Source organism: Narcine bancroftii, chromosome 14 (genome assembly GCF_036971445.1).
Source record: "Narcine bancroftii isolate sNarBan1 chromosome 14, sNarBan1.hap1, whole genome shotgun sequence".
In the NCBI taxonomy this organism is placed as follows: domain Eukaryota; kingdom Metazoa; phylum Chordata; class Chondrichthyes; order Torpediniformes; family Narcinidae; genus Narcine; species Narcine bancroftii.
In genome coordinates, this window is record NC_091482.1 from 15,357,432 (window position 1) to 15,374,696 (window position 17,265).

The 17,265-nt window shown below is 39.7% G+C and overlaps 1 protein-coding gene across 5 annotated transcripts in view; it reads left to right on the forward strand.

Annotated features, from left to right (window-relative positions):
* Positions 1-17,265, forward strand: part of acaca (acetyl-CoA carboxylase alpha) — a 266,819-nt gene that overhangs the window by 19,014 nt on the left and 230,540 nt on the right. For all 5 annotated transcript variants that reach the window (XR_011348882.1, XR_011348881.1, XM_069911758.1 and 2 more), the window contains 7 exons: positions 1,371-1,633; positions 8,849-8,981; positions 9,348-9,486; positions 10,778-10,887; positions 11,681-11,762; positions 12,334-12,432; positions 15,882-15,988. Coding sequence is in view for 3 of the 5 variants with exons in the window: in XM_069911758.1 (XP_069767859.1) it covers positions 1,401-1,633; positions 8,849-8,981; positions 9,348-9,486; positions 10,778-10,887; positions 11,681-11,762; positions 12,334-12,432; positions 15,882-15,988 (903 nt within the window). In the remaining 2 variants the exon portion in view is untranslated. The remainder of the gene's footprint in view (positions 1-1,370; positions 1,634-8,848; positions 8,982-9,347; positions 9,487-10,777; positions 10,888-11,680; positions 11,763-12,333; positions 12,433-15,881; positions 15,989-17,265) is intronic.

Below are 17,265 nucleotides of genomic sequence, written 5' to 3' on the forward strand. Positions count from 1 at the left end.
GACTTCAGGAAGAAATCAGGAGAAACTGAACCAATTGTCGTCGAGGGGTCAACAGTTGACAAGTTTGAGAACTTCAAATTCCTGGGCCTCAGCATCTCTGAGGATCTGTCTTGGAGCTTCCATGTCAATCATGAACAAGGCCCAACAGTGGCTATACTTCGAGGAGTTTGAGGTGTTTTGGTATGTTACCTAAGCCTCTCGAAAACGTCTACAGTTGTTCCATGGAGAGCATTTTTCACTGCTTGGTATGGAGGAGTCTACGCTCAGGTCAGGAAAAAAATTCCAGAGGGTTGTTAAGTCTGTCTGCGACAGCCCGGGTACCGGTCTTCACTCCATCGAGGACATCCATAAGAGGTAGTGTCTGAAGAAAGTAGCCTCTATCCTCAAGGAACCCCACCACCCAGGACATGCCCTTTCACACTGCGAGTGAAAAAGGTACAGGAGCCTGAAGATGAGCACCCAATGGCACAAGGATAGTGTCTTCCCCTCTGCCATTAGCTTTCTGAATGAACACAGACACTACCCCACTTTCTCTTGCACTATTTTATTTTGAGAAGTGGTTTTTAAACATTTTGCCGCTGTGATGTGGCCGCAACAACACATTTTGTACGATGTTTGTGACAATGGATTTTGATTCTGATTTGTACACCTGATTAGTGGAAGGTGTGAAAAACTAGCTACATTCTAGAAGCTTTGAGTTGCAGAAGCTTGGTCGAGGGACGTGGAGATAATGTTATGGTTGCTGAAGTCTAGTACGGGAATATAAGCATGTCATGATTGATAGTTGCCTGTTCCAAGTTTTACTAGTAACGTGACACTTCTGGGTGCTAAAATCTGGAATATGAAGCCAGCTATTGGAAGGCTTCTATGGGTCGAGTAACATCTGTGGTGGGAAGGGAATTGTTGATGCTTCAGGTTGTGACCCTGGATCAGGACAGCGTTGACAGGGAAAGTAGCTCATAAAGAGGGGAGGGGTGAGTCAGGGCTGGTGAGTGATGGCGGAACTGTCTGTCCATCCTTGTTCACCCCTTCCCACTGGCCCTATTTCACTCCTCCCTCTGATACCCCCCCCACCCCGTCCTCTTTATATCGACTACCTTTACCCTCGGACTCTATTTAGAGTCTTGATTTGAAATGTTTTTTTAAACTTTATTTATTCGTTCGAAAAACAAATAATATATGACATATGCAGCGATTAAACATGAACATTTTTATATATATATATATATATAAAGAAAAGAAAAGATCCCCCCATTGATTTGAAATGTTGAAGAATTCTTTTCTCTCCACAGATGCTGCTCGACCCACTGAGTTTCCACCAGCAGTATTTTATTTCCAGTTGACAGCATTTTTCTTTCTTTCTGTTTCAGCTCTAATTGCTTTCTCCAGAACAAGCCAGAATGTCAGACCAAGATGCAGTGAACAAGCTTCCTCAGCTGCATCTAAAGTGCCAGCAATCCAAGTTCATTATCGGCTCTGTATCTGAGGACAACTCGGAGGATGAGATTGGAATGAGCAGCAGCAAATCGGATATCATGGAGGACAAGGAGCAATCCTTATCACCCTCCTCTTTAAACTCCGATAGTCTGTCTGATCTGGGTCTGAGCAATGATGGGTTTTCTCTACAAATGAGGTACTGGTGCATGAATCCTTCCTGTAGTTAATGTAAAATAGATTCTCTGTCTTTGCTTTAGTGGTCTGGCCTCCTCTCACGGGTCTTTATTTGTTTTGATGTGATCAGATAATCATGCTTTTGATGTCTGGGATAATGGGCTGCAATAGGAAAGGGGATTTTTATGAAATTATTTTCCCCGGTGGTCTTAGAGTGACACATGGATGTATGGTTCAAGTTAGCTTGGGTTCATCATTCTAAAGTGGAACTATAAATACAGTATCTGGAATTCAAGCAACCGGCTAAAACAAAACCGTGGAAAATAACGATAAAAAATATGGAAGTTTAAAATTGGCGCATCTAGCCCTTAGTTTGGCAATCACGCCATGTGCAATCTGAAGTAACTGTAAAATTCACTTATCCGGCATCTATTAATCGTCATAGGTGTCGGTTAAAAGGGGGGTTTTACTGTACTCGTGTGAAAAATCAACTTTGGGTAGGTTTGTTATCAGCTACATGCCTGAGAAGGTTGAGGAAAGATGTGAATAAACAGTAGCAAATCTGGTAATTATGGAAGATGAGTAAAGGTCATTGCTCTCTTCTGCAGACTCAACAGCCAAGCTGAATTGTCACGTGAGAAAGATGTCAGAGTATGTTGTGAATTTTTGAGATTTGTTTGAATTGTGCTGAAGTTAAAAGTGTAATTTGTTTCCTGTGTTAAATTGTGCTTTAGATTCTGGACCAAGAACAGAAAGTTTTCAAAACTTGGGAAACTTCCTGAATTATTACACGAGAATAATCATAGACTGTAATGGTACAGACTGAGACTATTCGGTCCATTATGATTTGCTATCAATTAATCAGAATCGAATGCTCTTTACTCACAGTCAGTGAAACATTTAAGCATTTATGGAATTCTGTTTGGAATATCATTTATTCTTCTTTCACCACCTAGTGCTCTGCGCATTTTATTTGTTTTGGAAAATAAAAGTTCCTTTGCCATTATGTTAGAGATGTACAGAATAGAACTGGGTCATTCGGCCCATCATTTCCATGCTGACCAGCAACTGCCCATTTCCACTTATCATGTGGTAATCCTATTTTAAAAATGTAATTCCCAGTTTCTTATCAACTGCCCACAATTTCAACTACACTCTGGAGGTGGCCAACCTACACCTCTTTGCAGCATGGGAGAAAGCCCGTATGGTCATATTTAGAATGTGCAAACTCCACACAGACAGTGCTCTGGGCAGGTTTAAACCTGGATCACTGGTCCTGCCAGGCAGCAGCTGTTCAGCCTTAGTGTTGCCCTCTGAATCTTCTCTCAATCATATTAAATTCTTGTCTTTTGTTTACTGATCCCTTCATTAGAAAAGATTTGATCTTGATTATCTGAAACCATTCGATTTTGGCCATCTCTTAATGTTCTCTGATCTAAGATGCACATAACAGGCTTTGTCAAAGGGCAATTAGTTTTTCAAGGTATCATCCTTGAAAATTTTCTCTGCTGACAACATGAGATGGATCAGTGAGCTCTTTCTGTTTACAACCCTCCTTTTCTCAAAGGGGGTAGAAAGATCTTCACGCACGTCTGTCCTTGCTACCCCAGTTTTGACTTATTTGCAGTAGGTAGATTTTCTATTGGGAACAGGAAATCTTGATTTCATTCCAATCCAATATACCCATTGCCACATTCCTTCCTATGGTTAGATATCTTTTCTGATAGAGACTGATGTACAGCAATGCTTTGTCTGCTACCTGAACAAGAAGATCTAATGTTTTCCTCCTAATTGGCCCCACCTTCAGTTATTGATGTGGCTACAAATGATTTTTTAATTTTCTGTTGTTACAGACCCTTTGACTGACAGTTAATCCTTTGTGTCTTTTGCATTTAACCAGTTTTTTTTAAAAAAAGTAATGAACCTTCTGAATATCACTATTTTTATTTCAATTTAATTCCCATATCTTTAGTAATTTAGCTGTCGATTTTTAATCATGTTAATTTGTGATGGGTGTTGGTGGCAAAGCCCAAGGTGGCCTGAGGCGAGTGTCATGGTGTGAAGCAATTTCAGAAGCCAGGTGCTGTAAATCCGATCTAATAAGGATGGAAGCTTAAGGACCGTTGTGTTTTGACACAGTGGCTTCATGGGACCATTAGTGGTCCCAACTTTATATTCCAGTTTATTTAATTAATTTAAATTGGGATATGTGGTGCTAGAATTTAAATATATCATTGATTGAGACCACCTTGCTTGTTTGGAAATTCATTTACCAATCATTACCTTGTTGTCATTTCACTATCTGTCAGGGGGATGGGCTCTCCACCTAAAGCATTTCCTATTTGAGCACATTTTAGTCTGAGTCTTCTCTACCATTTGTTTAACATTTTTTTGTCCTTTAACTAAATTTTTAAATTTTCTCTATCTAGTTCTCTACCTTACTTAAATTCTTCAATTCATGTTGTATTTATAATCACAGAGCGTGCATGTCACATCATTACAACTTTGTGTAAAGTTTGGCATTGTGGCACTGCAAATGGAATCCTGACGGAGCTTTACTTTTCAAGTTTCAATGGTGATTAATTATTCAAAATAAAATAAATGTGCACCCCAGTATAATAAAGTCCTCATTATTTGGAATTCAAGTCGTCATGGGCTGCCTCAAGCAACTGGCAAAAAAAAAAACCACAGAAAATAAATAGGTAAAAAAATATGGGAGTTTAAAATTGGCTAGTAGTTAGTTTGGCAATCTCGCCACATGGAATCCCAAGCAACCAGAAAATTCATTTATCCCCATAGGTGCAAGGTACCAGGGGGTTTTACTATATAGTACGTTTCCCCATATCCAAAATGCCTGGGTCAAGATTTTTTTCCGGTTATTGGGTTTTTTTGGTTATTAGAACAATTGCTTTAAACAGTTCAGTAGCATCAGTAGAATATTTGGATCAATGGTAAAACAACAGCAGGCTTCTCGAGTATGCATACCAATACTAATATGTACCAAAAAAACAACTTAATCTTTGCTTGCAAAATAAGATAAATGCAACACCAAATACTAGAAATTTCCCTCAATGGCTTTTTCAAATGTTTTCTACAGTGTCACCTGCCTCATTAACAATGGTTTTTGTCTTAGAAGGCTCTGTTTGATCTTGGCAAACGCTTCAATTATTTCTTCTGCTGGTGAACTGTTGCTGTGAAGAGGTGTGGTCATGAGCTCTGACTAATTTGTTTCTATTTCCCTACTTTTAATCAAACTGGTTAAAGTGTTTATTTTTAAGGCTGTCAATTACTACTAGAAGACCTCTCATGCCAGAGAGAGTAGCCAAAGTACCTCAATTTAAAACCATGACAGAAAGAAGAGGAGAAAAACTGAGATTGAATAGGACGCTTGGAATGGCTACCAAAATGATTGGAGAGCAGTCAATTGATATTAACAAAGCTTTAACAATGTGGGCCAAACAATCTAAAAAGAAACTTGATACAGTTTTGGACTACTACCGCAAACAGAAGAATGTCTGACTGCATTAGAAGCTGACGGAATCATGGTGGATAAACTTGAACAACAAAATGAAGCTTTGATTGCTGTTAACAAAAAGTTAAAAGCTTGAGTATTGACATTAGAATGATATAGTTGAAATAATCTTCATATTTTAGGTCTGAAGGAGGCTGTTGAAAAGAGTAAACCATTGTATCGGCTCACTGGAGGCTTAATCGAAGTGGCTTGGGAGGTTCCGAGTGACGTCATGACGTCACAATACAATGACATCATTTGGGACGTGCGGGGTTTTTAAAAAGCTGCGCGACTTTGTGTAAACCACTCTTACTGAACTTCGACTCGACTGCGTCTGATCATTTTCTCATTCTTCATTTTGTGCTGCGACACAGTTGCTAGTGTCTTTTCTTGAACTTACTCAACCACCCTGTTGAATATTCACAGTTCCCTTCAATTTTCAGTTCATCATGATAGAATTTTGCTTGTTTCCTGATCAGCAAACCATTAAGAGGTATGTGTTCACTGAGATGCTGTTGGATCCACTCCATCAATACATAATCAAGATCTTCACTTTTAGCTTTATGCAGTGTTTTTCTATCTTTCATTAACTTCTGTTTATCACTTTCAGAATAGAACTTCAACTGTTTATCCTTCTCTTTCTTCAGGTCGTAGAATGTGGTTGTTCCAACACCTTACTCTTCTGTAAGATGACTCACGCTTGCGTCACTGTCCAGTTTGGCCAACAGCTTGACTTTGTTCCATAGACAAACATAAATGCACCCTCTTTTTATATTCACTGACATCCATAGTGCTATCTGCAGACCTTTTTGCTATTTGCAACTGTATCTTTGCACCATACATGAGAGCTCTGTTGTCATCAAAATGGTCAGAGCCCCGCATGGGCAAGCCGGGCGATAAACTTTTATCAACTTGTGAAGACATCGTATCTGCAAAAAAAGTTTGTTTTTTGGATATTTTGGGTATTCAGATCTTCGGATACAGAGAAATGTACTGTATGGTCATCAAGTTGCCAAAGTCACTCATTCTGAGAAAGGTAATGTTTATTTTCTTTGGTGGTGGTAGCAGGAGCTTGATGAAGGGTTTGTTCCTCTTTTTGTACTGATGTTGCTCAATGAAGCAGAGTTTTTTGCTACTGATTTCAGTATCATCAATCTTTCATGTGTCCCTTAAAGATCTCTGGGTTTTAAAAGAAAAATTCTCTTATAAAATTGGAAGTTATATTTCAAGTGTTGTGCATTTGTTTGTAAAAGCACATTTAAAGACACATGAGTAAATGAAGCTTTCAGTTCAAACCTATTCATTATAATAATTAGGTTAATGATAAGTTTTAAAAAAAAACATTCTTTCTAAATATTCCTCATTATCGAGTTCAATGGAATACTTTATTTCGTTAATGTAACTGAAATGTTTTTCACAATGACCAGATTAAGTCAATCGTTAAATCTCAAATTCCTGGGTCCAAACCAAATTGGAAGCAACATCATGGGTATTTAATGAGTGGAACATGCTCATTCCACATATATACCACAGTGCCTGCCCCACAGTAAAGAAGATTATATGCATTGCAATCAGATTACACAGGAACACAAGAAAATAAGGGTAGCCTGATCTGCCCCAGGCGTTGTGTCCTCTTCTGTGCCAGTTCTCCACAGTCCACAGTTGTTTCATATGTGAACAGAGGAAGAATGAGAATGGTGGGCAGAAGGAACTAGTTAGTGGACTGGTGATGTGGAAGCTGGAGTGGGGGAGTAGGGTGATGGTTGGGTGAGGGAAGGGGGGCAGATAGTGAAAGATGGAGGGGAAGGGATTTAGCAGGTGTTGATAGAGACTGACAGGTGATGAACAGAGGTAAACAGGCTACAACTGCTGGAGCCTGATAAGTAAAGAAGGTAGTAACAAGGAGTAATGTTAAAGGGAGAGGTGGAACCAGGTGGGGGAGAGATATGATGGATGCTGTGTGTACCCATCTTAATCCTCCCCAATCTGGTTTTCTCTGCCCTTCCTCTCTCCCTAACTTGAACCCATTATCACCTTTGTTGCATATCAGATTCCATCCCTTGTAGCCTTTGCATCACCACTTGTTATCCTTCATCTTCTGACTCCATCTTCACCCTTCCCTTTCTCTCCTCCTCTCCACTTGACCATCTATCTTCCTAACCCACCCCCCCCCCCCCCCCCCCCATTGCTATACTGGCAATCCTCTCTAAACATCAGTCTTGCTACAGGGTCTTGTCCTGAACGTTGATTAATTATACACCACCCCACTACAAAGATGATTGATCCACCGAGTTCCTCCAGCAATTTGTTTTTCTTTGCTCTAGATCCGCAATATCCTCTGCGTGAGTTTATTGGAAGAAGCAGAGATATAAATTGGCAGCAGTAATTTTTTTGTCCTTGCTATAATTTTTTTTGCAATCAGAAATCTGATCAAACAAGAGAGGCATTCTTTTTATTTGGCAAGGCTTCCACTGCCATTTCTTTGTAGAAACCGCAGAATCTGCTCTGGCATTGGCTCAAGTCGACAGTGGAATCTTTTGCTATGGTGGATTGATGGCAGAAGCCCTTAGATTGTACCAATGATTTCATTATATTTGTTTTTGTTATCTCACTTTCTTGTGATTGCAAACAAAATGCGAGGTTTGGGAGGAGGTCGACTTTGGAAGTCAGCACTTGGCTTGAAATGTTCAGAGGCAGTTCAGTTCGCCCTGGCTGATGTATTCCTCATGGAGTCGGGAGGCACAGTATAAATTTAAACAGATGCCTAGATCTCAGGTCAAACATGATGCATGTTTCGGCCAATCCTATTGAACTCAAAAGTGAGGAACTAGCATCGAGAACATTAATTTTAGTTGAATCTACTTGTTTTCCTATTAATATTATTGTTTATTAATTTTTACATGCTTCCTGGCATTTGCATATTGAATGTTAATAGGAATTTTGACATCTGGAGATCCTAGAGGAGATGCCCTGACAGCTGTCCAACCCATTCTGTGAGAGCCTCTCGCTCCTTGCGCTGTGAGGGTCTGTGACACATGCTAGATGAAATCTTACGGTCTAAAGGTGGATGACCGGTGATGTCAGAGTCCTAGAAAAACCTACCTCAATATTTCTTTGTAAATTTAATGCCTTTTCATAAGCTACTACTGCTTAAAAATGTATCGCATTACTTTTTGTTTATAGCTATTAGGAGAACCTTCATTTGTAGAGATGTAGCAAAACTTTTTTTTTGCAGTAATGGAAGGGCTCAGAATTGGAGATAATACTTGCACTGGTGTGGGGAAATTCAGTAATTTTTAATTGATACATGGATGTAGAAATAAATAATTTAAGAATTCTTTTCAAGGTACTTGCTCTTTGTGTTGTACTTCTGATTCTTTGTCACATGGTCATTGATTCCCATCCTCCTAGATGAAGCTGATAACTTGATGCCTGCTAGCATTGCTTCCACATATTGATTATGTATACCTAGTTATTGACAGCTTGTTTCACTTAGGGTAAACTTAGACATCTGCTTCCAACAGAGTCTATTGTTCTATAATCTTGTAGAAAAATACTCTGATATTTGCTTTGGGGCCAACTTTTCATGTTTTCGTGCTGAGGATTAAATTTACTTTGAAATGTGAATCCAGTTTTGTTTTTGAATGAAGAAGCAGTCTTGGTTGTACTAGACCATTTCCACCAACCAACCTCGTAGGCAAGCTGTTCATTTCTTTACTTCCACAGGCCCAGCATGTCGGGGCTGCACCTGATGAAGCAAGGAAGGGACAGAAAGAAGTTGGAGCTACAGAGAGACTTCACGGTTGCTTCCCCGGCTGAATTTGTCACTCGGTTTGGGGGCAATAAAGTCATTGAGAAGGTGAGCAAGTAACCCTGAGAGATTTTCGTATCTTTTGATCTTTAGTCGGGCATGTGAGATTGAATAAGCAGAAAATTCTGGAAGCCTTGTGCTGTATTTGCCAATCCATTGTGCCAATGAATCTCAGAGAAGGAAGCATTTTGAACAAAAGATGCATTAAAGTTGAATGTTTCAGGTTTGGTTAAGTGACCGATTGTATGTAGCTCATCTGATCTCTTTTGTGTAATGTGTATAATTTGGAGAGTGAAATAATTAGGCACTGATTAAAATTGTTTAATAGCCTAAGTTCTTTCAGATAATATTCTGACTTGTAGGATCTAAATTTACTCTTTTAGTACCTTTCTAGCTGAAGACTTTGTTTAACAGGTGCTGATTGCAAACAATGGGATAGCTGCAGTGAAGTGCATGAGATCCATACGACGCTGGTCTTATGAAATGTTCAGAAATGAACGCGCAATACGATTCGTTGTCATGGTTACGCCAGAAGACTTGAAAGCTAATGCAGGTCAGTTTATCTCTGATAAAAATTCTGCATATGTCCACATCTTTAAAATAAAGGATCTCAATCTTCGTGAGAAACGGATGAAATTCAAGAATTTAGTAGCTGTAAATAGAGGACAGGTGGGTGGATAGTTAGAATGGAGTAATTCTGAGGATGTAGGACTTTGAGAGGTCACATGGTGGATAAACAAACATCTATTGAGGGATTTGAAACTAAGAGTAAGGATTTTAAGTTGGGAGTCAGTGAAGGTCAGGAAGCCCAGTCAGTGATGCAACTTGATGAGAATTTGGACTCGGGCAGCAGAATTTTACTGGAGGTCAAGTTTGCAGACACTGCAATGAGAACCTACATCATAATACTGTTTAAAAAAAACCAAAACAATTGTTTACAGTGAATATGGCTCTGTGGTTAATATTTATGACACAAAGGACTTTTGGCAGCCTGTAATTAAGGGTACCTTCACGAGGAGGATCTCCAATGTTAGAATTAGAAATTTGAACAGTATGGTGCAGGAACAGGTCCTTTGGTACATGTATCTGCGCTGAATGTGATGCTCATTGAAATAAGTTTACATGATTTCAGTTTGGGATAAGGTTAGATTGAAGTATGATGTTTGTGTAGTTGATGTATATGGTAAATTTGAAAAATTTAAATGTAGACATGCAGCACAGTAACAGGCCCTTTTCAGCCCACGAGCCCGTGCTGTCCAAATACACCCAATTGATCTATATCCCCAGTACTTTTTTGAACAGTGGGAGGAAAACTGAGCACCCGGAGGAAACCCACACAGACACAGGGAGACCCACGCTGCAAAAAATCCCTCAGATTCTGTCCTTAACCAGCTTATTGGTACACTGGATACCATTAAGAGCAAAATCTTAGCCCAGGGTGATTTTGCTGTTTGGTGTGAAACAAAGCAAAATGACAAGAGATTTGTATGCAACTTAATTATGTTGCATAAAGAATAGAGAATCATGCAAATGCAATTTTGTGCCAGCGAGACCCAGCCATGTGAAAGGGCTAAAATTGTGAGTGCGTGGACAGAGAACATCAGGCACAATGTAAGGAACTGACCTGTTGAACACAGTGGAAGTATGCGCTTAACATCACATAACCAAATACACTAAAACATGAAGTTCTTTGCTTGCTTCTCAAAATTGTTCACATTGCTCTTTGAAACATTGAAACATTTTTTCTTTATCCAGTTATGGTACAATCATGTTTGCCTCCAATCTTTTGGTATTCTTTCAGGGTTGAAGTCAAAGTTGTGGTGAATTGTTTGTTTTGTTTGCAGAGTACATTAAAATGGCAGACCACTATGTTCCTGTACCTGGAGGACCAAACAATAATAATTATGCAAATGTTGAGCTGATACTGGACATAGCAAAACGTATCCCAGTCCAGGTATGATTAAAAACGCAACTACAAAGTTTTCTCTGTTTGTACACATCTTGAGTTGGTTGCTTTTGGAAAAGGTGATCTTTTCTACTAGAACATACAAACCCTTTTCAAAATAGCACGAACTCCTTGTATATTCTTCTATGTTATATGTGGCTAAGGTGCTTATTTATCTCACTGCCAGTTATAATATCAACTTATTACCTTGCTCTACCATTCTCACATTGCCCCCTTTAACTGGGGTGGGAGTCTGGTCACTGCACTGCAGCCAGGATAAGAGATTCATGTTTTTCCACATAGCCAAGTTTTCTCTGAGATTGTGTGTAGTCTCATTTGTGATAATCTTGAAAAATTATCAAGTATAGCTATGAAAAAGAAACAGTTACGGCTCACAGGTATTCAAAACTGGATTTTACAAGAATATTTTTGAGGGGTTAATTATTTTTGTCCATAGCTTTCAGTTATTTTATATTTTTGGGGATATACGCACGGTAGTGGTTAGTATCGCCTTAACAGCACCAGCAATTGGGACAGGGGTTTAAATCCCACGCTGTCTGTAAGGAGTTTGTACGTTCTCCCCATGTCTGCGTGGGTTTTCCCTGGGGGCTCTGGTTTCCTTTCGCAGTTTGAAACATATTGGGGTTGTAAGTTAATTGGGTCTAAATTGGGTAGCACGGGCTCGTGGGCCGAAATGCCTCTTACCGTGCTGTACGTCTAAAGTTAAGTTTAAATAACCTTGAATGTTTTCTTTGCAAAGCAATAATGTATGAAGAACCTTTATTGTCTGCTCTTTTTACAGGCAGTATGGGCAGGCTGGGGCCATGCTTCTGAAAACCCAAAACTGCCAGAACTACTAAGCAAGCATGGTATTGCATTCATGGGTAAGAAATGGTCATTTTGACAGCCCTGCATAACTTATCAATTTAAGGGACATTAGGAGCCTACCCATCTGCCCGATGCCCCCACCGTGGCCTCTTGCCTAGGCCCCAGCCACCCACCCATCCAAGCTCCTGACGCCTCGACCACGGACTCTCTCCTCGGTCCTGACCGCCCGCTCAACCGAGTTTCCGACACTCCGAATTCGGACTTGCCAATCAGTCCCAGCCGCCCACCCACCCATCCGAGCTCCCAATGCCCCGATCGATGCAAGTATTCACCACGGTCAAAAGTAGTATGAGCGTAATAGTTGACTCCCTATATTTTACCCTAAATATTGTCCACAAAATTTGACTATTCCACGCATGTATACGATTCTTTCTTATGACTTGATGTCTGTTGGTGAATGCTATTTCTGAGTTTATCACTGTAAATAGAATTGGTGTTCCTTGACTGCAATTTAATTTAATGCTATAAAGTTATCCATGGGACAAATTGATTCTGAGATCACAGAATTATTTTCTGGCTGTGTAATGTAGGTTGAACTTTGCTCAAAGCACTTTCTCTTCTTTTCAGGTCCTCCGAGCCTTGCCATGTGGGCACTTGGTGATAAAATTGCTTCATCTATTGTAGCACAGACTGCAGGAATCCCCACTCTTCCCTGGAGTGGCAGTGGTGAGACAAAAGTTCAAATCAATGTTCAGATTTATTGTCAGAATACATGTATGAATACAAGCAACGCTGAGATTCTTTTCTTCCTGCGGGCCAGGCAGAATTTCTACTTATCAGTAGTGAAAAAAACTGTATTCAAGAAAAGATACGTATATAAAAAGAGAGAAATGTAAACAAGCTGCAGTACAGAAAATAAATATTCAAATAAATGTGTAAAGTGAAAGTCCTGAATTGAGTCCCTGATTGAATTTGTGTTTGAGGAGTCTGATGGTGGAGGGGAAGCAGCTGTTCCTGAACCTGGTGGTGCAAGCCTTGTGGCACCTCTACCTCTTTCCTGATGGCAGCAACGAGAACAGTCCTGGGTAGTATGGATCCTTAATGATTGTTGCTGCTGTGCAATGGCAGTGTTCCATGTAAATTTTTTTTGTAATTCTTTATTTATTGCACTATGAACCAAATCAACCAATATATTTACAGATGCATCTCTTTAAATATTCACAGTGACATTTTCTCTTTTTTTCCCCCATCCTTTCCTTCCCCCTTCCCACCCCCCTCCAAAAACAATAATATTAAACGTAAAATACTATAAAACAATATCTTTATACAAAAGGAATACAAACAAAAAAGACGTATCATCTACTTATTCACATTAAATCTGATCGTGTTTATCATCTTATCATTTGAGGTGGTGGTGGTCTGAGGCCTGCTCTTTCTGTTATGTTCCATATATGGTTTCCAGGTTTTTTCAAAGATTGTAACTTTGTCTTTTAAATTACATGTTATTTTTTTTTCCAATGGGATACACCTAAACTTGGTTATATATTCAGTTATAGTCATATAGTCCAAAGTGGCCATCTTGTATCTTTTCACTTCTTTTCTGCATCTTCACCACCTCCATCCCTTTTTTCCATTACTGTTTTTTAAGTTTTCCTTTTTAATCTCAATATAAGACAATACAATTGAACCTCCCCTCCTTGGATTGTCCCTTGTCCCTTGACGGCAACCACAACTCCCCTTTCCATTTGGTTTGCGAACTTACTCGTAAGTGTCAGTGACCATTATCCCCCCCCCCCGAGAACACTCTTTTCCTATACTTATAACAAAGCTCTCTCTTTTTCCCTTATTCCCCTTCTCTTATCCATCTTTAAATCTTTATATATACATTATCTTTATATTTTTACATATTTTTATATATTTTCTTGCCGGTCTTCCTTCTTGTCACACCTCCTCCTCTCTTCTCCTGTCCTGCAAATGATCAGCAAATTCTTGGGCTTTCTTTGGGTCCGAGAACAGTCTATTCCGTTCCCCAGGAATAAATAATTTGAGTACTGCTGGATGTCTTAATATAAAGTTATACCCTTTCTTCCATAAGATTGTTTTCACCGTGTTGAATTCCTTCCTCTTCTTTAAAAGTTCAAAGCTTATGTCCGGGTAAAAAAATATTTCTTGTTCCTTATATTCCAATGGCTTATTGTCTTCTCTAACCTTCTCTCTTGCCTGCTCCAGTATGTTTTCTCTTGTCATATTTCTTAGAAATTTTACCAATATGGATCTCAGTTTTTGATGTGGTGGCAGTTTTGGTACTAGCGCTCTATGCGCCCTTTCGATTTCTATTTCTTCATGTGAATCTGTCGTTCTCAGCACCTTCAGGATCCATCTTTTTATAAATTCCTTCATATCTGACCCCTCTTTGCCTTCTTTCAGGCCAACTATTTTTATGTTGTTTCGCCTACTGTAGTTTCCCAATACGTCAATTTTTTTGTGACAATAAATCTTGTGTCTCTTTAATTTTTTTCTGCTCTCTTCCAACTTCCCTCTTAAATCATTTATCTCCATTTCTACAGCAGCTTCTCATTCCTCCACATTTTCTACTCTTTTCCCTATTTCAGTCATGACCAACTCTAAGCTTTGCATTCTGTCTTCAGCTCTTTTCATTTTTCTTTTGATTGAACTAAATTCTAATGATGGCCATTCTTTTAATGACCTCAATTGTTCTTCAAAAAAGGCTTTATCTAAACTTTGTCCTTCTATTTTACCTTCTTCTTTCCTTTGAAATTCTTGGTCTTCCTCCAAATGGATAAAATCTATTCATTCTGCAAATCGTTTTTAAATCAGTTACTACCTTGTTCTTCTTTCTGATCTATCGAGTTAAGATAGATTTCCTTAAGGTTTGGGTTTGCTTTGGAATTTAAGAATGTATTCCCGCATGATGCATGTGTGCCCATGTATTTTGCACCAGAAACATTGTTTCATCAAGTTGTACAATTGGATGATATTGAACTTGAAAGGGAAATGATTTATCTGAAGCAACTCTTAGCTGAACTTCAAATCTAGTTAATTAGGGCTTGTTGGAAAATTCTCTGCCTTTCCATATAACCAGTTCTCATTAACTGGCCAGCATTCAAAAACAATGATTTCAGCTTTTGGCACTAAATTGTTTCTCAACCATGCCGACATGTTTGAGTAGTATTCTGATTCATTTATGTGAGAAAGGGGTTTATCTAGGTTCATAAGGCATAGGGGTCGAGGTACTCGAGATGGCAGAGGTCGACAGCATCGAGTCCACGCTGCTGAAGATCCAGCTGCGCTGGATGGGTCACGTCTCCAGAATGGAGGACCATCGCCTTCCCAAGATCGTATTATATGGCGAGCTCTCCACTGGCCACCGTGACAGAGGTGCACCAAAGAAAAGGTACAAGGACTGCCTAAAGAAATCTCTTGGTGCCTGCCACATTGACCACCGCCAGTGGGCTGATAACGCCTCAAACCGTGCATCTTGGCGCCTCACAGTTTGGCGGGCAGCAGCCTCCTTTGAAGAAGACCGCAGAGCCCACCTCACTGACAAAAGGCAAAGGAGGAAAAACCCAACACCCAACCCCAACCAACCAATTTTCCCTTGCAACCGCTGCAATCGTGTCTGCCTGTCCCGCATCGGACTGGTCAGCCACAAACGAGCCTGCAGCTGACGTGGACTTTTTACCCCCTCCATAAATCTTCGTCCGCGAAGCCAAGCCAAAGAAAGAAGAAGATAAGGCATAACAGTCCTATTTAAAAAGTTACTCAGCTAGGATAGAAATGAAAAGGTATTGCTTCTCTCAGTGAGAGATGCTGAAAGGTTCTTGGGAATTCTCTACTTGAACTATCTGTGAAGGCAGAATATGGAACACAGGAAAGTGAAGGGTCTTGAGAGGAGTAGGCAGGAAAGTGGGATTGAGATTCAGATCAGATTAGCCAGGATCTTGTGTTTAAGTAAGCCTGATGTTCCTGTTCCTTAAGCTGTCGCATTACAAATGCGTGCATTTCCTTTTCAGCCACGTAAATTAGAGACTTGTTGGAGATCTGTGCTACTCTTCTGAAATGAAATACTTTCCAGCAATAGTATTTCTTGAACAGATTTTATAATATGCAATTTCTTGACATATACATTCAGTTCCTTCATTTTTGTTTTTAAGGACTGATTATTGAATGGACGGAAACTATACCTCCAAAACTAATTGTGAATGTTCCTCCTGAGCTGTATGAGAATGGCTGCATTGCAGATGTGGAAAGTGGTATGAAGGTAAGGAGAAAATACTGGCATAGTAAAACCCTGTGTATCCGGCACCTGTGAGGATTGGTAGGTGCCAGATAAATGAATGTGCCGGTTGCTTAAAATTGTGCAATTGGTGAACTGACCGTTAGGGGGTGCCAATTTTACTCTTTAATATTTTAAACTATTTATTTTCCACAACTTTTTTGCCAGTAGCTTGAATTCTAGATATTGGGGATTCTACTGTCCTACTTATATCTATACAGAGTAACTGAGGAGTGCGATAGAACAGAGGGATCTGGGAATACAGATATGCAGTTCCCTGAAAGTGGCATCAAAGGTGGATAGGTTTATAAGGAGAGCTTTTGGCCTTCATAAATGAAAGCATTGGGTACAGGAGTTGGGGTGTTATTGTATAAGACATTGGTGAAGCCATATTTGGAGTATTGTGTGCAGTTTTGGTCACCTAACTACAGGAAAGATATCAATACGATAGAAAGAATGCAGAGAAGATTTACTAAGATGTTGTCTGAACTTGATGAGCTGAGTTAAGGGGAAAGGCTAAACAGGATTTTATACCCTGGAGTGCAGAGCATAAGGGGAGTTTTGATAGAGGTATTTCAAATTATGAGGGGGATAGACAGAGTAAATGTAAATAGGCTTTTTCCACAAAGGGAGTGTGAGATACAAACCAGAGAATATGGGTGAAGAGTGAAAGGGGAACATCAGAGGGAATTTATTCACACAGAGAGCGGTGGTGGTGTGGAACGAGCTTCCAGCTGAAGTGGTGAATGCAGGCTCAGTTTTAATATTTAAGAGGTATTTGGACAGGTACATGGGCAGGAGTGGTATGGAGGGCTATGGACTGGCTGCAGATCAGTGGGACGAGGCAAAAAAAAAAGTTTGGCACTGGCAAGAAGGGCCAAAGAGGCCTGTTTCTGTTTTGTAATGTTCTATGGTTCAATACAGTCTGAGGCACTGTCATTGAAGCAGTTGTTGTCTGTAAGGGAAAATTAATGTAAAATTATGCTTTCAGAATTTCCCAAAACACTTGGAGAACTGAAATGCTGTTTGAAATATTATAAGACAGACAAGGGAGATTGTTTCTGCACAACTAGGCACTAAAACCAGCAAGTTAAATGAAGATTATTAATTTTTATTTTCAAAATGTTGGTGAGGGAAGAATGCTGGCTGGGGTACAGGATATCTCCGAGGCCTTTTCATTAATAAATGAGACCACTGGCAAGAAATGGTGCACATAGGGATGAAGATGCAGTCCTACCACCTGCTGCCACTGCATTTTGCAG